Below are 21,778 nucleotides of genomic sequence, written 5' to 3'. Positions count from 1 at the left end.
AAATATATATAATATTTTTTTTTAAAAACTACTGATTAGAAACAAACAGCAATAATAGCAACTCAGAACTTCCACACACAGAAAACTAATGGTCTGCACAGCATTTTCCTCTTTCTGAAGGTTTTACCAGGCTTTGTTAGCATTAACCAGTCCTTTAAGACTTGTTCTCTTTCCCTAGATAGGGATTAGAGTAGCAGGCATCAGGAAATAGCCCACCCCTGAGCTCTCGGGCATGCGTGGTAATAGTCTCAGCAGCCTGCTTGTCCAGCAAAATGAGCCAGGGGAGTGTAGTCAGAGAAGCTTCTCAACACACACAGACTTGCTGGGGGCCTTATCAGCCATGGCAGCATCACCAGATTTCAGGAACTTAGTACCACCCTTCCAGCTTCTTACCAGAACAGCAATGAGACTTCTTTTTCTGCCCAGCAAAACTCATAGGTAATGTGAGCTGGATGACAGTCCAATACAGGGCCAGAGCCTACACTGATGAGGCCTGGATGACTGAGGAGGATCATAAGCAGTTAGGATACCTGCTTCCAGTGATAGTCTTGGCACTACCTGTAGCATTTCCACGACCAATGTCTTTGATGGACAGCTCCCTCAGAGGAGTCGGTTTGTTGCTCAAAGCTTCTGGATACATTTTAACATACTTTACTTCAGTCATGACATTGGCGTCCACCATACTGTGTTTAAGAACGCTAGTTTCCCTCAGCCACCAGTTTTGTAAACATTCTAGGAGGGAGGCACAAAAGCTTGTGGTTGTTGGATGCAGTGGTGGTAGACGTCAAGTGGCGTGACTCCATTTGCATCTTATGGGTGACTTTTCATTTCTTCAACCAAGAAATTGGCACAAAATGCTACAGTGGGAGGGTTGTAGCCAATATTCTTAGTGTAAATGATGACTTCCTTAACAATAGTATATTTCTTCTGGGTTTAGGGACTAACAGTTTTAACACCTAGGGTATAAACTAGAAGTCATGCTCATAGATCTGCTGGTAGTTTTTTTCTTTTGAGATGCCAGCTTTAAATTCACCAACACGAGCAGCAACAGCCAAGACAGCACAGGCATCCTGTGACAATGCACCTGTAATCATGATTTTGATAAAGTATCTATGCTGTGGGGTATGAATGATAGTCACATAGCACTTGCTGGTCTCTAATGTCCAGAGATGCCAATGGTCATAGCTACTCATGTTTAGCTCTCACTTTATCCAGGACCTAGGTGTGCTCGAAGGACCCCTTTCCCATCGCAGCAGCCTACTTCACAACTTTGTAAATGGTTTGTCTGCCGTTTGTTTGGTTTAACTCTTGGTCCCACCATAGTTGCAGATCAAATGGGTGTAGTGGTAGACTAGCCCGAATCTCATGACCACTAATAATGATGTTGGTAGATGGATCTCTTCTTTTCTCATTTTGGGTTAGGCAGTTTTCATGACACCTGTGTTCTGGTAGCAAATCCATTGTAAAAAAACTCCAGTGTCTGTGTTTTTAAAGATATGAGATCTCTCTGTTGTTGGTGCTGCAAGCCCCAAACTGCTGAGCTCAAGTGGTCCTTCCTAAGTAGCTGAAGTAACAAGCGCGTGCCATGACATTCAGTGTGGTTGTTGTTTCAGTCAGTCAAGCTAGCCTGAAACTCCATACATAGCCCAGACTGTCTTCAGACCTACAGTCCTCCTGCCTCAGCCTCCTTGAGTGTTGCGATTGCAGGCACAGACTGCCATGCCCACCTCCAATACAGTTTCAATTTGCATTTCTCTGAAGACTAATGATGTTGAACATGTTTGTATGTACTTTTCAGTGAGTTGTTTATCTTCTTTGGTGAAATGGCCATTGAAATCTTTGCCCATTTTATTTTAAAAAAGATTTTATTATTTTTATTTTATGTGTATCAGTGTTTTGCCTGCATCCATGTTGTAAGTGCATCGATGTTGTACGGTGTCTGCAGAGACCAGAAGAGGGTGTCAAATCATCTGGAATTGGAGTTGAAGATGGTTGTTAGCTGCCATGTGGGTGCTGGGATTTGAACCTAGGCTCTCTGGAAGAACAGCAAGTGTTCTTAGCCACTGAGCCATCTTTCCAGCCCCCAGCCCATTTTAAAATTGAATTACTTTTCTCCCTTTTGCATCTCTATTTTTGTTTCCTCAAATTCCAAAAGACCATAATGGAAAATTATGATGAAAAAAGAGTAATTCCTGATGTGGGATTACTTAGACTATAGTAAGTACATGAGTAGGTCTCATCTTTTTCTAGAAGTTTCTTCATCATGATTGGTATAGGATTCCTAATTATCAGTTGAGTCAGAAGTGAATGTTCTACTAATTTAGGAGGGTTATGAGTTGGTGACTTAAGACCTATAATTTTTGTTGCCATTTTATTTTTCTCTTTGCCCCAACATTTAGTCATAAATGGAATTAACGCTGTCCACATTGTCTTTACTTCTTGTGTTATCCTTCTTACTGCTCTAAGATAAACTCCCCCACACCTCTGCAGCTGCGAGTTCTACCCTTTCACCAGCCTTAATGCACCTCATACTTGAAAGTATAATAACCAGCATCATTCTCAGTCCTGTGACCTGCCTGACTTCACAGGTAACTTCTGAACCTGAATTTCCCGTTCCTGATGTTTTATATTAGTGTTAAGAGTTGGGATCATTTTAGACTTAAGAGCATAAATGATTCAAACTCCTGAATACTTAGGATTTCATGTGTTAGGGTAATTTCTTAATTTAGCTAACTCTCTTTTGATAAAATATTTATGACAGAGTTTACCAAGATAATGATTTTGAATGTACATTCCTGCAGCATTATGTACATTTATGTGGTGTAACTGTCACTGTGATCCTCCTGCAGAACATTTTCGTCTTTCAGCACTGAAACTCTGCCTGTTAAATAATTTCCTGTTCCCCTTCCTTCAGCCCCTGGAAACCACCATCTGACCCTCTGTCTCTGAGTTTGACTACTTTAGGTATTTTGCGTAATCAGAATTACATATTTGTCCTTCTGCGTCCACCTTGTTTCATTTAATGTTTCTTCAGGATTCATCCCCATGGTAGTTTCAAAATGTCATTCCTTCTAGAGACTGAATAATATTCTATCATATGTCTGTAACACAAATTGTTCTTCATCCATCAATGAACTTTTGGGTTGTTCATCGCCTTGTGGTTATTGTGAATAATGCTGTTGTGAACACTGATATACAGATATCTCTTTGAGCCTCTGTTTTTAACTCTTTTCTGCATTTATCCATAAGTGGAATTGTTTGGGTCAAATGGTCTTTCTGCGTTTAGTTTTAATTTAATTTTGTTTTGTTTTTTGAGACAGGGTCTCCCTGTAGCCTCAACTGGCCTGGAACTCACTGTATAGACCAGGCTGGCTTCCATCTCATGGAGATCCACCTGCTTCTGCCTCCTGGAGGCTGAGACGAAAGGCGTGTCTCACCATGCCTGACTAGTTGTAACTTTATTTTGAACTTGGTTATGTTTCATTTATTTTGTGTATATGAGAGAGATGTGTGGCAAAACGAATCTATAGCAACTTTTTGTGGATTATATTCTGGGGCAAAATGTTGTTACTCCCTAGAAGTTGCTGCGTTTATTCATTATTGTCTTCAAAATATGTCATGCTGAGTTAGAGAGCACAGGCTTTGCCTACTGCATGGGAATCAGCCTTGGCTCCTCCCTACTCCTGCTATCAGGGATTACTTCCCTTGGCTTGTACCAGTGTATCAGAGGAACCAGATAAAGTCCACTTAGGTCCTGTTTGCCTGTTTTAGAACTTGAGGTTTAAAACACCATTTCTAACAGAGCCAGCATCTGAATTACTTGGTGTCTCCTTGTAATGCATATTCTCACTTTCCGTCCTTTTGGTTGTGGAAGAAGTCTCATTGAAGAACAGATTTCAATTATCTGTAGTTAAATTTTGTTAGAGAAGGCTCATTTGGTAAAAATTGTACAGAATTGGCCATAGAGCCTAGATGGACGAAATAAATATTTTTAGTTAAACTTCTAAAAGAGGCTACAGGCACAAAGCTAGTGTACATAGAAAGGACATCTTACTCATTGCTGGGGCTGTAATGTAGAAGGATTTGAAAGTTCTCTTGCTTTGTAGTTTCAGAATGTATTTGCTATCTATTGAAACATGTTAGCCTTGAAGTCTGTTTCTATCAAATACAAACTCTAGTAAAAGAAAGTGGTATCGGTTCATAGTCTATGGGAGGGAAAGGAGGCATTTAACTTGAGGCAAAACATGTTTCTAAGAGGTAGGGCCAGTGTAAAATTCAGATGAGAATGCTAATGCTCCAGACATGTCTGTTGTTACAATTTATGGTCTGTAAATTTTAATTTATTTTGCAGGCTTTTTGCTATTAAAAGACGAGTTCAGCAGACTGGGGCATTGCCAAAATTGGGGTAAATAGGAGTTGACTATTAATCTGGGTCTATTAGGCAAAACTTTCTCCCTCCAGCCTCCTTCCTTCCCCAGGATTGTGTTTGTCTCCCAAATCTGAGAGCTGGGCAGAGGTGTCATCTCACACTGTGAACTTTTAGTGCCTAAATAATTGCTTAGGATAGTAGACTGTTGTAAGCATCAGCTGAGTTTCTTGATATTACGAGATTTAGGCACAGTGTAACAGTATGGAAAGAAGCAACTCCTCTATCAGAGGGCTAATCTGAATCAGGGTAAGGTTGTGGCCAAGGACAGGGGAACCCATTACAAAGCAGAAACCAGAGAGAAGAGTTTTAAGTTTCATGTGGTGCATTAAGCTATTTCCTAATTTCCTTGATTTTTTTTTTTTGATCCATAGTTTGAAATTCACTTGAGTCATGAAAGTTGTGGAGTGACAGAGGCATGCACTTTTTTTTAATTCTTAATTTTTAAAAGCACTTATTTTGTGTATGTGCATGTGTGTGCATACATATGTGCATGCATATGCACACACAAAGGTCAGAGGATAACTTTTGTGAGTCAGTTCTGTTCTTCCACCGTGTGGATGGGTACTAGGGATCAAACTTAGGTTGTCAAACTTGGGAGCAAGGGCCTTTACTTACTGTGTTATCTCACCAATGCAGGGTTTTTTTTTTTGTTTTTTTTTTTTTTAAGACAAGGTCTCTCTATGTAACCCTAGCTGGCCTGGAACTTACTGTGTAGACCAGGATAGCCTTGAGCTTGCGATGATCCTACCACCTCTTCCTCTTGAGTTCTAGGATTACAGGTTTGCTCCACCACACCTGGCTTGCAGCTTTAATATAAAGTGGTAGCAGCACTATGGAGGTATGGGTATATAGTATTTACTTTATGAAAAGGATGGGAGTATTCATCATATATTGTGGGAGTTCTTTCCTAGGGAAATACAAGCAAGGATGTAGCTCCTCATAGCATACTGACAACAAATTAAAGTATGATTCGACTAAAGTCCAACTTGGGGAATCCCTGAGTGTATTGGACCTATGTAGAGAGCATGGGTGAGGAGTTACAGGAGCAAAGCAGCGGCACATCCCAAAGTCTCACTCCCCATAGGTGCCTATGTGGAGTCTCTTCTTCAGTTAACCTTTCACAGTCTCTAGGCTCTGGTACTTCCTGAGACCACAAGGACATGCGCAGTTAGGGCAGCATCACATGCAGCAAGCAGGGAGGTGCAGGAGAAAGTGCTTGAGAACTCAGGCGAGGAGATCATGACCCTCTGTATCCACTTTGTGAGGGAATATCAGCAGGCCCCATTTTGAGGGTCTCTTGCAACTGGTCCCAGCTGCTCTGATGAAGGTATTGGCTGTTTTGCTCGGAGGATAGCACTATACATCAGAGAAAGTAGTATTTTAGCTGAAGAAGGGTGATAGAGAAAAGTAGCCTGTGAAGAGGAGCTATAACAGAAAGCTCTGAAGTTCAGGCGTGGAGGAAGATGGGGTGGCTGGTCCATGAGGAGCAGGTTCTGGCTGTGAGGAACCTTGTTCTATTTTTGCCTCTTCTGTCCTTTTCATGCAGTTCCCTCAAATTAACCTAAGTAATAGAGAGTCAGTAGAGGATTTTAAACAGCTGAGTGGCATTAGAAATGTGTTTTGAGAGACTGGAGAGATGACTCAGTGGTTAAGAGCATTGGCTGCTCTTGCAGAGGCCCTGGGTTCAAATCCCAGCACCAACATGGCAGTTAACAACCAACTATAATTCCAGTTCCAGAGGATCCAAACCCTCTTCTGATGTCCATTGGCATTTCATGACACAAGTGCACTTACATACATGGAAGCAATACACTCATATACATAATAATTTCAAAATAATAAAAAGGTTTTTTTTTTGTTGTTTTTTTTTTATAAGCTGTGTTTTAAAAGGCAGGTTTGTTGGCTGGGCATGGTGGCACATGCCTTTAATCCCAGCACTCACGAGGCAGAGGCAGGCGGATCTCTGTGAGTTCAAGGCCAGCCTGGTCTACATAGTGAGTTCCAGGATAGCTGAGGCTACAGGGAGACCCTGTCTCAAAAAAGACAAAAAACCCCCCAAAAAACAGGTTTGTCAGTTGTATAATCATGTTGAAGATGAATTATAGAGTATAGAGGAGATTCTGGAGATGAACAGGTTTTGGAGGCTGTTTCGTAGTCCAAGCAAGAGATGGAGCGTTCCTGTTGTGACTCCATTTATGTGAAATGTCTAGGATAGGCAAATTATTAGAGATTACTAGGTGCTAGCAGCTAGGGGAAAGTATAATGTGGAACAATCATTATGCCTATGGGCTTTCTTTTTGAGGTTCTTGAGTCAGTAGTGATGACCGTTTTATTATGAATATACTAAAAAGCACTGAATTGTATACTTTAAAATGGTGACTTACATCTGATGTAAGTTATATCTCAACTTGAGGGGGTGGGGGGACAGAGGGAGAAGAACTGAAGTGGGTGGAGATCCTGAATTAAGCAGGGTCTGAGAAACTCGGTGACAGAATTGACATTACTTGGAGACTGAATAGTGGCAGTATTCAAAATGAAATAGAGCTGTTTCTGAAGTCTCTAGTTATATGATTGAATTGATAAGGAAAGAAATCCTAGAAAAGAATAAGTTTTGGGGAAATATATAATGACCTGTGAAATATATTAAATGTAATTAAGGTAAGTAGTTAACGATAATGGCCCTGAGTTGAAGAGAGATTTTGAGACTAGAGAAAGATGGGAATGTGTGGAAGTTGGTTGAAGTTAATCAGAGTTGCTGTTAGGTAATATTTTGTCTCTCTAACCTCTTTAGAAGATAGGCCTTGCTGTTCCTTATCCCCAAATCTCGTGTGTATTGGTTATTGTTTTATAAAGCTGAAGTTTATGTTATTTTTCAGGCAGAAGCAAGGCTAGCAGCAAAACGGGCTGCCCGGGCAGAAGCCAGAGACATACGCATGAGAGAGCTGGAACGACAGCAGAGAGAGGTAATGAGGGGAAGTGGGGTGTGTGTGTGTGTGTGTGTGTGTGTGTGTGTATAGGGATATGGGAGGAAAACAGGTAAGATGATGGGGGAGAGCTCACTGCCTCAAATCTCCCATCTTTAACGCTCAGGAAGTGTAAAGAACCATCATGGGTCACAAGGCATTCAAGTGAATCAGTGGTCGGGAAATCCCCAGGTTGGGCAACTTCTTTCTTTTCAGAGTGCTGGCTCCTTCTCCTCTTGAACATAGATCTGGATCTTGCCCTCCTGGGCCAGCAACTGCATTTTCTTTTTAGATAAAGCAGTTCATAATGAACACTGAGAGAGGAGGGGGGCCTTACAGAGAATATCATATGAAAGATGGATTGTTGAAAGGACTGGGAGAGGAGGCCAAACCCAAGGTCCTGGTTCATCACCTCATATCCCAACTCTTGACCTTCAGAGTAAGCAACTCTGTAAGCTGTTCTAGAGCTGGTTCTGCATTTTCTCCTTAAAGCACAAACATGGTTTCTGCCTGCATCTTTCCATTCCTCACAGTCAGTCTGTTTCCATAGGATATAGATGTTCAGGATCTTAGTGCTACATTGGCCACCTGGAAGTTTTGGAATGGAAGGTTTTGACATGAGATATGTGCAGGAGCATCACGGTGAACCTTGACCTCAACTAATAAGCTAGATTTTTACTCTTACTATTTTGAAGTATATTTAATAATGTAGTAGAATATTCATGTAAAAGAATAGGAAACAAAAACTAAACTATAAAATTGGGAAAGCACCCAGTTTTGTGTTAAAAACCACCACCACCATCAACAACAAAACAATGCCCATCTATTGGATCAAAAAGAACTAGTTTAATCAGTGCTTTAGTTTTTGATGGTATAGAGTTACAGCTGGTTTTACTTTGTCCTTATGCTTTTCTGTGGTTAGTATGCTTTTGTCATCAGAAAAATGAAAAAAAATTAAATATGCTAGTGGAAGTTAGGCTAAGATAAAGCCCTCTTTTTACCTTTCTTTCTGATTATTGTCTTGGGCCTAAAAATTCTCACAAAAATGTTTTGAAATTTTATTAGTACAAAGGGGGAGACATCTGTGGAGAAGTAGTAAGCACTTAATTTTGATATTAATGGTAGATTTTCTTCTAACAGGTTAAAAAGAAATGTGTGTATTTGTGATACATTGATAAATTTTCTTACTGTAGATACAGTTCCAAATATTGGCTTGAAATATAATTATTGCATTGCACTGTCTTTATACTCAGTGATAGAGGCAGAAGTTCTTTTTTTTATTTTTTTATTTTTTTATTTTATTTTATGTGTATGCGTGTATTGCCTGCATGTAAGTAAGTGCACCTGTGTCATGCAATGCCCGCGAGGACAGAAGAGGCTGTTGGATTCCCTGGGACCGGAGTTAAGGACAGTTGTTAGCTGCCATGTGAGTGCTGGGATTCGAACCCCGGTCTTCTGCAAGAACAACCAGTGTTCTTAACCGCCGAGGCATAAGTTCTTAATATATGTCCTATCTGTGCAGACAACCATGCATCTTTTGGTTCTTGAACATATTTAGCTTAGTAATTTCTTATATTTTCAAAGTGTAACTTTGAATCATCTACCTTTGTTGTCTGTCAGGTATATATGATTATGATTAAGAATTTTTAAAGAATGCAATATGTTGGAAACCATTCAAGTTTATAAAAACTTTTATTTATAGCCCTTTCATCATTCCTTTGACCGGAAATGGGGACAGATTCAGAAGTGGCTGGTAGGCCAGGATTGATTGCCTGTCCTGCATGTTGTGATAAATTGCTGAACTAATGCAATACTGAAGTAAAACATTGACTAATAGTTTGCAAAGTAGGAGTGCTTGGCCTGTGTGAACCTAAAGGTCACGGCATAGCTGTTCTGTCTGTAATAGATCAATATATTCTTGAGTCCAACCATTTTCTTTTATGGTCAGTAGCTTCACTTTCAATTCATGAATGCCCGGAATCAAGAAATGTTGAGTAAATGAATTTTTTTTTTAATGGGTTTGTTCTTTCCTACCTCAGATCCCTCTTTCTCCTCCTCCCCTTTTCTACCTTTAAAAACCTGACTCCATAGACTCCTCATTGGTAGATGACCCACGTCCTTCCTCACCCTCTGAATAGTGCTCCCTTTTTGCTTTTGTTTGTCATTTTGTTTTTTGAGATAATGTCTCACTATGTACCACTGAATGGTCTGGAACTCGCAATGTAGATCAAGCTGGCCTTGAACTCACAGAAATCCACCTTCCTGTGCCTCTGTGCTGGGATTAAAGGCATGAGCTACCACTCCTGGCTGAAAATTATTATTTAATCTCTCTTTTTCAAGTCCTCAACTACCGCTTCAAACTTGTTAGCTAAAAAGCAAATCATTAGTTATTGTGAAGCACTTGTTAACTTGGAACTTTTTTCAAGGTTCTCTAGCCATCTTCTCTTGCAGGATTCTTAACTTGGTATGTGCCTAAGGCTTGGGAGGAGGTGTATGAAGCCCTAAAATATTATGCAAACATTTGAAAGTGTGTATATTTTTATGGGAAATGTTCATAGGCATTTTTATCACCAGCTTCACAAAAGAAGTCTATGATTTCCAAAGAGTTAAGAACCACTGTCTCAATTGCTGTTATAGAAGCAGCTTTCATAAACAGATTTCTTCTAGAGCAGCATTTTAAGGTACAGTCTTAAGATATTTGTAATTGTGCTGACCTTTGAGTTTAAAACTTTATTGTAATCATTGTCATAATCATCTTAGGAAACTGAAAAAGATACTTGGTTACCTTAAAATTAGGTGGCTCCTCGTGTTTGCATTTCTTATTTTGGAGTGGGCTCTGTCCTTTCTTACTAAAGGTGGCCTAATTCATTTTATTTAATATATTTTCTGCATGTAAATGGGTCATATTAGCAATATATAAGAAGAATATTTTTTTTGAATAAAAGAAATTGCTTCATTTTCCATGGAAATAATTTAATTTGCTATTTAAATTTTAAGCATTATAATTGTAAAATTGCTTAACATTTTAGTATCTTAGGACAAATCAGAAAACATTAAATACAAACAAAAGCATATATTAAAAGTTAAACATTTCATTTCTGTGTTCAGGGGCTGTGAAGATAAGCAATATATTTCTTAAATTCAGTGATATGTATGTAGCTTAAGTAGTGAGAGCGTTAGACTCACATGGTTTTGGTTAGAGGCTTAAAATGTACTTGGTGACTAATCTCAATCCTGATTGATATCTAGGACTTGGACACAAAGAGGGTCAGAATTTGTTTCAGATGGGAATACTTGTCACCCCTCCCTTCTGCCTCTGGTCTTTCCTCCTTTCAAACTGATTCTTTCCCTCTCCTCTTACCTTTCTCTTTGGCTCCCTTATTTGTGAGCCCGTAGGTTATCATGTGATATATCACTCGTAAGTGTCTAATGAATTTTTAATGAAATCAGTGGTGCATATGCACAAACAGGACTGTCTTGTGAGACTGTTTTTTTCATGTTAAATATTTCTCTTAATTCTAATGCTTTTTTGTGTCAGACTGGTTCACTGAGATATGGGTAAGGAACCCAGGGCTCAGCAATGAAGGAAGCTGCTGTTCCAGCACTGAGCTGGAGCTTTCTGCTTGCTTTGAGACAGGTAGCACTCTCCATTTTCTAGACAAGAAGGTACAGAGTTAGGGACATACATAACCTGTTTAGCCAGAATGAAGGTAGGGAGAGTGCCATCGCTGCTAACAGGTTGGGAGGTGAAACACAGAAAGGGCAGGAGTCTTCCTGGGCTCCACACAGTTGTCCTGTGGCCAGCTTTCCATGAAGGCCACAATTCTGCTTCTAAGTTTTGTGCCTTCAGTTAGTAGCGTGTTGGTGTGTGTCTGGAAGAGGAAATACAGTTTCCAGTGTTTCCTGATATGAAAGAAGGAACCACCCCAGCTCAAGCTTAACAAGTATCATTTGTAAGCAGATGGCCAGGTGTGTTCATGAGACTGGATTTCTTTCTCTGTGTCTTTCTCTTTCTCTCTGTCTCTGTCTGTCTCTCTCTTTCCCCCTTCCCTCCCTTTCATTTTTATTTGGGTTTGGGGTTTTTTGTTTGTTTTTTTTGAGACAAGAGCTCACTGTGTAGCCCTGACTGGTCTGGAACTTGATATATGTAGACTCCTGGAGATCTGCCTGCTTCTGCTGACCAAGTGCTAGGATTAAAGGTATGTGCCAGCACACCCTGCTCTCTCCTTATTTTATGAGACACAGTCTAAGTTGTCTTGGCTGAAGTATTCTATTGGTCATGAACTTCCTGGTCTGGATAGTTACTTTATCATTCATGGTAGTGGCCAGTCTTCAGGCAGCCAGGGAGGAAAAGACTCCAGAAAGTCTGGAATAAAAATACCCAGTCACTTAAGGTATTGTCCTATTTTTGCTCAGTCTTGAGTACTTTAGTCCTAATAAGGATGCCAGGATGATGACACTGCATTGTTTCCTTAATGTAGAGGAGGAGAATACTCTGCCTTGTAATTAATACCTAAGAACACAGTTTGATACAATCTATTTTATTTAGCTACTGGTGCTGTTAATTCAAGAAAAGCCATTGGCTTTCATGTCTAATACTGTAGACATACCTGGAAAATGAGGATGTTGTTCTTTCAGAGGAGGGAGAATCTGCTTTGTTTGCTACTATTTCTGTGTAATTGAGTGGGTGTAGGACGGATACTGTCTTTGTGGTTAAGGGATCTGGTGAGTCCTAGGATCTGAATGCTGGTCTCAGCCTTAAGACCTTGCAGACTCCTACTTAATCCTGTGTGAAAGCTTTCTATACTGTAAGGTGAGGGGATCAGATAGGATGGTCTCTTTTGAGCTCTTAAAAATCTAGAGTCTTCCATAGTGATGCCTGCTTGTAGCTGTAGCACCTAGGAGGTTGAGGCAGGAGAGTGCCAAGATTTTGAGGCTAGCCTGAACTACATAGTGAGTTCAAGGCCAGCCTGGGTTACTGAGAGCCTGTCTCAAAAAACAAAATTCTGTAGTTATCACTGAGGTCTTTCATGCAGTGTTTCCTTCTATTTTCCTCATATTTGCCTCTTACAATGTTTTTTTTATAGTTTTATGGTAGTTCGAATACTTAGAAACTACATTGATCCTTTGCCTTTCTGCATGAGAGTGGGGTTATTTAGTAGACACATAGTAAAATGTGTTTTGTAAATGTTTTGGCCTGACAAAAATGTACTTTGAGTTTTCCTTACTATTTTACCTAATAGGATTTTCAGATAGGATTAGAGAAATGCTGTCAGTATGGTAGCCTTAACCCATGTATAGGTAATTAAATTTAAATTGGCTACAGTTAAATACAATTTAAAATTTAGATTTTCAGTTGCATGTCCAGCATTTCAAGTGCTCAGTAGCCACATGCAGCTAGTGGCTTCCATAACACAAATATAGACTATTTCCATTATCACAGAAAATGCTGTTGGACAGTGCTCATTTAAGGTATAGTTTGTGACTATGGGATGAGCCATAGTCCCTGTTCAAATGAACAGGATGGTATGGGGCATATAGTTATTCTGTAGTCTTATGAAGTCTTTTTAGGCCAAATTTTCAATGGACTAAAAAATTTTAAACTGTTTAAATATAGTGGTATATCAATACTTAATGAAGTATTAAACTTAGAATTATTTTGATAGTGACCTATTGAAAATAATTATGGATCCATATATCCTTGCATCTTTATTGAAATGTGCTCTTCAGATGGATTTTTGTTTGTTTGATTTTGAGACTGGGTCTCACTATGTAGCCCTGGCTGGCCTGGAACTCACAGAGACCCACCTGCCCCTGCCTCCTAAGTGCAGGGATTAAAAGTGCGATGGATATTAAACCTTGAATGTCACTTTAGTGCCCCAATGACACCGGAAGGCATGTAAAATTAATTTATCTCTATATGTAGTATAAGGCTTTGTAAACCAACCAAGCTAACTAGCTTGGAATCAGTTACCTGTGTGCTCTGCCAGATTAACTCACATGGCTCCAAGACTTTTGCATATGCTATCATTTAGTAAAGAAAGGCCACAAATATGCTTGATCTCCTGCAGATTACATGTGTGTGTGTTACATAAAAATGTTTTTAAAAGTAAGTCAGTGATTGATGCCTAGAGGTTAGAATACCCTGTTGGAAATGGAATCACAGAAGCGTCGCGGTGTTTTAAAACAGATTTTAGAATAAATTTTATCGAATGCAATGATGTGTTCAGTGGACGTCAGTGAAGATTGTTTTTTGAATTATACACAAAAATTGTGACCAAAATGAGGCATTAAAGCTGTTTCTTTTTTGAAATGAATAGTCTGATCTGTTTGTTTCACCTGAGCAATGATCTGGCTGGACTACTGTGGCGTGTCACAGCATCATTTTGTTTGGGGGAAGAGCATTGATGTTGATAGCAGTGAGCCCTCTTAGACTAGGTAGCTATACATTTTCACAGTACAAATGAACATTTTTGGTTTTTGATATTCTGAAACAGAAATTCCTTATGGTTTCAGGTGACCATATTCTGGGGACTAACCATTTGATATCACATGACTCACAGGTCTTAATGCTCCATTCCTGATGACTGAATGTGGAAAATTCTAGTATTGCACAGAATTTAGTCAACTATTAGGCTGTGGTCAGTCGTTTTATAAACGACTTAAGGCATGACTTAACTTTACCAACTCTGAAATATTTGTTATTTCTTTTGGGTAGTTTTTCATAATAACAACAGACAGGGTTAGTGCCTTATTTCTTTTCCAGTTAGAATAGTAAGAGGAGTGGGGGGGGAAAGACTTCTTTACAGTGAGCACCAAACTACAACCCAAGTATTTCTTTTTTTTAAAGTATTTTATTATTTTCATTTTATGTGTATGAGTGTATTGCCTGCATGTATGTGAATGCACCCATGTCGTGCAGTGACGCAGAGGTCAGAAGAGGGTGTTGGATTCCCCTGGAACTGGAGTTAAGAATGGTTCATACCCACTATGTGGGTGCTAGGAATCAAACCCAGGTCCTCTGCAAGAGCAGTCAGTGCTCTTAACCACTGAGCCATCTCTCCAGTTCCAGCCCAAGTATTTCTAAAGCAATACACGACCTTCTTAAAATACATCTATGACAAAGTAAACATTTCTTTCTGTCCTACATAAGCTAACGTTTACAACAAAAAAATAGACATCTATTTCCAATGCTCAGCGAACACCTGTGTGTTAAGTATTCTTGTGTGTTTTTATGTCAGTAAATTGAGCTCTCTGGATCCTATATGAATAATATCACATATGTGCTTGGACATATACTCACCTGCCAACACTGCTAGGATTATTTCTACCGTCTTCCCACCCAAAGCATGTCATGGCACCAAACTCAGCTTTAAACTACGTGTCTAAACCTGCCTGTTCTGAGAAGGTGCTGCCTTGCTGTTAACTGGCTGCTCTTTGCTCCTTTGCCCTGATAAATAGTTGTTTGTTTGGTGATTAACTATCTGTGTACTTTCTTCTTTACCAGGAAGATTCAGAAAGGGCCAGGTATTCTCACCGGTCCATTCATCACCGTCCTTATCTGGTTTGTAGTAACTTTTCAACTTGCTAGCAGTACTGTTCCTCCTTGACTTGATGTAGTCGCTCACAAACGTTTAATATGTTTGTTTTTATTTTCATCAGGGAGTTGAGGATACATTGTCTCCCCGTCTTGGCAGTCACAGGGTTGGTATTCTACTTGTTTACAAGCAATAACAGAGCTTTAAGTATGAGCCTTCAGCATCAATGATTACCTGAGCAGTCTGACAATGACCGTTTACCAATGTCCATTGTACCTTTGCCTTAAAAAACAAGTGGAAAATACTGGCAAAGCTCTTTAATTGGAAAGAAATGCTTTCTCTCAAAATTATTGCAATAAGTACATCAATTCTAAAATCATGAATATTTTCATCTTAACAGATCTATTATAAGACTGGAATAACTTTGATTTCAGAAAAATACCACAAAATTGTAAGATTGATTTTATAAAATAATATCTGTTTTGTTCTAATTTTTAGGTTTCTCCTAATTTCATATCTTAAAAAATGACAATTTATTAATGAGAGCTAGCTTCAAGGCTTGCCTGATTAACTCCAGTTCTGCTAAATAAAAAGATTGAACTATTGATTTGAAATCTTTGTCGTATGTATAGAAATTATGTTTTGACATTTTAGTTAGTATTTTTTAATGTCCCAGCTTTTTAGCATAGATTGTTGTAAATCAAGATAAATGAGAGTTTGTGTTCTAAAATCTTGCATATTGTGCTGAAACACTGATCTCTTTCTTATTTCTTAAAGAATTGTGCTTTAAAACAATGCTTTTCATTTGCACAGTAATCATAGACATTTATGCTGTATTTACGTTTTTCGTTAGTAAAATGATTTTTTATGATGAGGAATGTATTTGTCAATTTCTCCCAACTCTGATTATCTTCCTACTTTGTGTAGTGTATAAAAATGAACTATGGTAAACTGTTCTGACATTTTAATTATTAACATTTTGTATTCATAAATAGTCCATTTTACTTGGTATTTTCTTTTGGTGGATATAATTTTTTTTAGAATAAGTTTATAAGCTGGTTTTAAATCATAAATATTTTACTTAGTCACAATTTTAGATTTTTTAAAAAATGTATCAACAAGCTTTTAAAGAAACCTATGATAATCAATGGCTTAAAAGTATTTTTTAGGAGGAAAACTTACAAATTTATCATGCTTCCCGCTAGAGGTATTTGAAGTTTTTTTTTTCTCTTTAAGCCTAAAAGAATCATAAAGCATGTTCACCAAAGCTTCAAAGTTGAGTTTCAAGGTCTATAAAAATAACACCCCCCTTTGATGGACATTTTCTTTGCTTTCTATTATAATGTTCATAGTGTGGATTTTCACAGGCTTGTTATCAAGCTGGGTGTTTGTGAATTTGTATATGACCTTAGGGAAACTTGATTACATTGGCTATCTTTAAAGGTAAACTCAGAGTTTGACCTAATTTTGAGGCCTTTAAATCAAATCTGTAAATAAACAAAAGAAACCTGCCATTAAGCTGATAAGGAATCATTTACCTACAGTGTATATAGAATAATAAGACTGATTTTTCTTTTCATTTGTTCCTGTGAGTAGAGTTAAAGTCAGTATATGAAGGCTAAGGGTGTAGCTCAGTGGCAGAGTGCTTAACTAGCAGTCAAACCTAATCACTGGAAGGAAAAAAAGTATGAGCTTGAAGATTAATAGAGAAGGCTGTACTTTACTATCCGTAGGTATACAAATTTGATATATTTTACATGTGCAAGATTTTCCAAGAAATATGTCTGAAATCTCATTTGTAACTCTGCTTAAACTAAATACAATTCAGTAGGTTTTTTTCTCCTTCCTCTTCCTCCTCCCCCCCCCCCCCCCCCGCTTCTTTTTCTTTCTTGTGGCTCTGGGGATGGAACCCAGTGCCTTGTACATACTAGGCAGTGTTCTACCACTGAGCTACAGCTCCCAGGCTTTGAAATGATGGGTTTTCCTGATTTAATTAAATAATATTAGGAGTTCCATCCATTTGGGTTGTTTTGTTTGCTTTTTATTTTTGTTTTTTTCTTATCTTGGTGGCAGGGTAACCCAGAGCCTGTGGTAGACCACTGAACTAGCCTTTGATTATTGACTTTTATTTTCTAATTATTTTATTTATTTATTTATTTATTGGCCTTTTTGAGACAGGGTCTCCCTGTAGCTCCAGCTGTCCTGGAACTCACTATGTAGACCAGGCTGGCCTTGAACTCACAGAGATCCGCCTGTCTCTGCCTCCCGAGTGCTGGGATTAAAGGTGTGCTCTACCACGCCCAGCTGGATTATTGACTTTTAAAAAAGACTTTACCCTTTCCACTAAGCTCAACCTTTATCCTCTGTAAAATAAATGATAGTCTAAAATGGTGACCTAAATTTTCCTATGTCTTCAATAATTTTGAGGTTCCAGTGTTTCTCTACCAGTAATTTTTAAAAAGTATTTTATTTATCATTTTTATTTTATGTGAGTGTATTGCCTGCATGTATGTAAGTGCACCCATGTCATGCAGTGCCTGTGAAGGACAGAAGAGGCCATTGGATCCCCTGGAACTGGAGTTACAGACAGTTGTTAGCTGCCATGTGGGTGCTGGGATTCTAACCTGGGTCGTCTGCAAGAACAGCCAGTGTTCATAACCACTGAGCCATCTCTCCAGCCCCCCAGTAATTTTTTTTTAAAACTTGACTTATGAGCTATGCATTAAAGGTCTTGTTTGTCTGCGCATTTACTTGGTTTCTAAACATTAGCAGTACCTGAATGTGAATCAGGTGCCTTTATGGTTTTATACTGCAGTCTTAGAACCTTGAACTTTCCTTTTTTCTAGTTACCTTTCAGAAATTACTTTGTTAAAATGTGACCAGCCAAAAGCCATAGCTGAAAATGCTATAGACATTAAAATTAAAAATAAAAAGAGCAGAGGTAGTTTGAGACCAAATCCAAGTGTGGGGGGTTAGAGGAGTAAAAGCCGCACTGAGAAATGAAACCATCAATGCTTGCTTCTTATGTGTATTTAAATAGATCACTAATAATATGGAAGTCAGTGGCAACCTTAAAAAGATGCTTGATTATTGCTTTGTATACTGAACCCAAGAAGACAATAAATAGTTGAGATCTCAAATTAGAAAGTGAAGTGATCTTGAATCATAGTTGTAAGGATAATTGTTATTTCTCATGGGTGTCAGTTTTTACTGTGGTTTATTGCTGTTTACTTAGTTCCTAATTACATATTAGTGGCTTTGAAATAATTGTTGTGACATCAGTTCTTAAAATATTCTTAAAACTTGTGTTCATTTGTGACATAAATGTGACACCGTTTGATTTCACTGAAGAGCTCATCAAAGGATATTACTGGGACACACTGGAGCAGAGCCAGTACACCAAAAAAAGAGAGACACAATGGTGTGTAATCCAGAAAAACATGTGGTCTTCAATTTTTATGCATTTATTGTTGACTTTCAGTGTTCTGGATGAAGGAGTAATACGAACAGTCTAGTAAGACCCAATACTTTCTACTTTGTTTGCCTATGAAAAATTTCAAGCATGTTTTCTGAGAATTAAAACTTTTTTCTGTGTTCTAATTTCTTTTCTGTTGCTGTGCTAAAGCATTGACCAAAAACAACTTAAAGGGAGGAAGAGATTTATTTGACTTATGCTTCTGGGTCACAGTCCGTTATTGAGGGGAGTGTCAAGGCAGGAATTCAAGCAGGAGCTTGGAAGCAGAAACCATGGAGGAACGCTGCTGTTGGCTCACTGTCTGGCTCACTGATGGACCCATGCTTAGCTAACTTTCTTATTACAGTCCAAGATCACCTGACTAGTGATGGTGCTACCCACAATGGGCTGTATCCTCCAACATCAGTTAATAATCAGGACAACCCCACAGACAGGCTAATCTGATCTAATCAGGCAATTCTTAAATCCAGATTTTCTCTCAGATGGCTCTAGGCTGTGTCAAGTCAACAAAGCTAACTAGGATAAGCAGGTTGTAATAGCATATCTGGAAGTGTTGTAGCCAGAGCCCTTAATAGTCTCACTTTCCTTCCTTTGATCAATCATTTGTTTTGAAACAACATGAGTTCCAGCTTCCATTGCTTAGGGAGGTTCTTTCTGTTTGCCCAGTTGTTCTAGTAGCAATTGGTGTGTCCACTTTATGAATTTCCTACCATATTTATTCAGTTTTTAAAACCAGCTAACTGCATTAGATTTGGAAAAACAAAAATTGAAATAGGCTAATTTTGATTCAGCTTATTAATGCTCATGCCTGTATAAAATGTCCTTGATGCTACAGAGAGGGCAAGAAAACACAGCAAGTGACCTTTCTCTTCACTGAGCTTACCTTGTTGAGGGAATGCGGAGTTTTATGTGCAAGAATATATGACTTGAGGGGCTGGGGAGATGGCTCAGTGGTTAAGTGCATTGGCTGCTCTTGCAGAGGACCCCGGGTTCAATTCCCAGCACCCACATGATGGCTAACAAGTGTCTGTAACTCCTGTTCCAGGGTAATCCAGTGCCCTCTTCTGACCTCCATGGGCATTGCACAACATGGGTGCACTTACATACATGCAGACAGGGCACTCATACACAAAAAATAAAAATAAATAAAATACATGAGTAATATATGTTTTGGTCATGTTTTTTTTTTTTTTAAAAAGAGATACAGTGGGCTGGAGAGATGGCTCAGCAGTTAAAAAGAGCACTGACTGCTCTTGCAGAGGACCCAGGTTCAATTCTGAGCACCCACATGGTGGCTAGTAACCATCTGTAACTAAGGTTCCTTAAAATCACATAAGATAGATGGCTAAAGAAACATTGTAAGGAGTCTGTAAATCTATGTAGTTACTATTTCATTCATTTTCTCAGGTTTAAAACAGGCCATACATATTAAAGGAACCTACATGAAATGTAGCTTTTTCTGGCCTAACTTTATGTATTTTTCTTTTGATTTGTATTTAATATCACTTGTTTGCTTACTGTGAATTACACATTTTGTGCTGGCCTTGGTCCTCATTTTGTTTATCAGTTTCTTAAGGAAATAAGCTTTTCAGGTGTATGTCTCCAAACAGGTCCAGGTAGTACCCCCGCCCCCATTTTGATGCTGAAATTATTCTTTTGTAAGCGTGATTCTATTCAATTATTTTCATACATTCTTTCTGGGCATGTACATCATGCAATTTTTTTTAAAGGATGGCATATAATGGTAACAGTCAACACTAACGAGGAGAGCATCTTCGACTTCAGAATGCTTGACCTTTACATGTAAAGCCGCCTTTAGGCTGTCTTGTACTGAATACTATAAGATTGAATCATCTTAGCACTACTGATTCTGAATGTTGTTATTTGAAAGAAAAATAGGGACTGAGGATGAATCTCAGAGGTAGAGCAGTTGCATAGTGTGCACAAGGCATAACCCAAAGAAGAAAGGGAGAATACAGTCTTCTGTTTATTTAAGAGCTCTGTCTCAGACTCCGGAGTAGCTGGAAGTAAAGGTACATATGGCTGTACCTGGCTCTAAACAAAGTTTTAATTACATACACAGTTTAGCAGTAATTTCTACTAGAAAGGTAAAGTGTCTGTCTAAATGTAATAGCTTTAGTATTCTTTTGCTTTTAAGGTAGTACTAGACTTTTAATAATGCCAAATGTTGCTTTTTCCCTTCTTTATGTTCCTGACTTCGGCAATACAACCAACTCTCCCATTTTTTTCTGAAATCCAGTATGACACACTCAAGGATAGATCATCAAGAGCGCCATCATTAGTATGTAATGCATGCCTTTGTGTTAAGTGTGAACTTTCACTTTCTAAACACCTGCTGTTGCTAATCACAGATTATGACTAACTTTCGGGGTTTCATTACAGTCTTTTGGGGAAAATGTTTAATAAAACAAAAACTATCATTTTGCAGTCGTGGCATAATTTATCATTTGAATAATAACTTTTTCCTTTAGAATTTTAGCATTGGGGTCTGAGAGCATGGCTTAGTGGCAAAGCACTTCCCTAGTATTTGCAAGGCTGTAGGTTTGATCTGCAGCATCACAAAAAACAAAACACTGTAGGTTTGATCCACAGTACCACAAAAAAAAAACAAACAAGACACTATACTTTTGTTCTGCAGCACCACAAAAAAACAAAACCATCTCAAAATGGATCAGATACTTAAGAGCCAAAATTTCAGGATCAGGTAAAACTTGTTTGCTTCCAAGACCCATTAAAATCAGGAACTAGACAAGGCTGTCCACTATCTCCACTCCTTTTTCACATAATGCTTGAAACTCTTACAAGAATAAGACACAAGAAGGAAATTAAAGGAGAAATAATTGGAAAAGAAGAGATCAAATTATCCCTTTTTGCAGACAATATTATATTTAAGAGATGTCAAAAATTCCACTAGAAAACTCCTAGAAATTATTAACACATTCAGTAAAGTGGCAGGTTACAAAATTAATCTACAAAAGTCTGTAGCCTTTCTATACAACAATAACAAGCAATCAGAGAAAGAGCACATGGAAACACTCCCCTTGACAACAGCTGCAAAAAAAATAAAATGTCTCAGAGTTAACCTGACCAAAGACATTAAAGACCTCTACAATGAAAATTTTAAATCTTTAAAGAGATTGAGGAAGACACCAGAAGATGGAAGGGCCTGAGCATGGATTGGAAGAATTAATATTGTGAAAATGACCATCCTACCGAAAGTCATTTATAGATTCAATGCAATGCCAGTCAAAATCCCTAAATCATTATTGACAGAAATTGAAAAAAAAATCAAATTTCTTATGAAAACAAACAAACAAAAAACCCAAGGAAAGACAAAACAAAACCGCCCAAG

At 38.4% G+C, this 21,778-nt stretch overlaps 1 protein-coding gene across 8 annotated transcripts in view; it reads left to right on the top strand.

The window, feature by feature from the left end:
- Positions 1–21,778, top strand: part of Lrrfip2 (LRR binding FLII interacting protein 2) — a 127,406-nt gene that overhangs the window by 47,675 nt on the left and 57,953 nt on the right. For 4 of the 8 annotated variants that reach the window (XM_029562179.1, XM_008830444.3, XM_029562171.1 and 1 more), the window contains exon 4: positions 7,306–7,392. In XM_029562179.1, the coding sequence (XP_029418039.1) occupies positions 7,306–7,392 (87 nt within the window). Of the gene's footprint in view, positions 1–7,305; positions 7,393–15,054; positions 15,097–20,665; positions 20,708–21,778 lie in introns of all 8 variants that reach the window. The other 4 variants (XM_029562175.1, XM_029562168.1, XM_029562181.1 and 1 more) reach the window with 2 other exon arrangements.

The sequence above is a fragment of the Nannospalax galili genome, unplaced genomic scaffold (assembly GCF_000622305.1).
Source record: "Nannospalax galili isolate Female #2095 unplaced genomic scaffold, S.galili_v1.0 scaffold1050, whole genome shotgun sequence".
Taxonomy (NCBI): domain Eukaryota; kingdom Metazoa; phylum Chordata; class Mammalia; order Rodentia; family Spalacidae; genus Nannospalax; species Nannospalax galili.
This window is presented reverse-complemented; position numbering and strand designations above follow the sequence as displayed.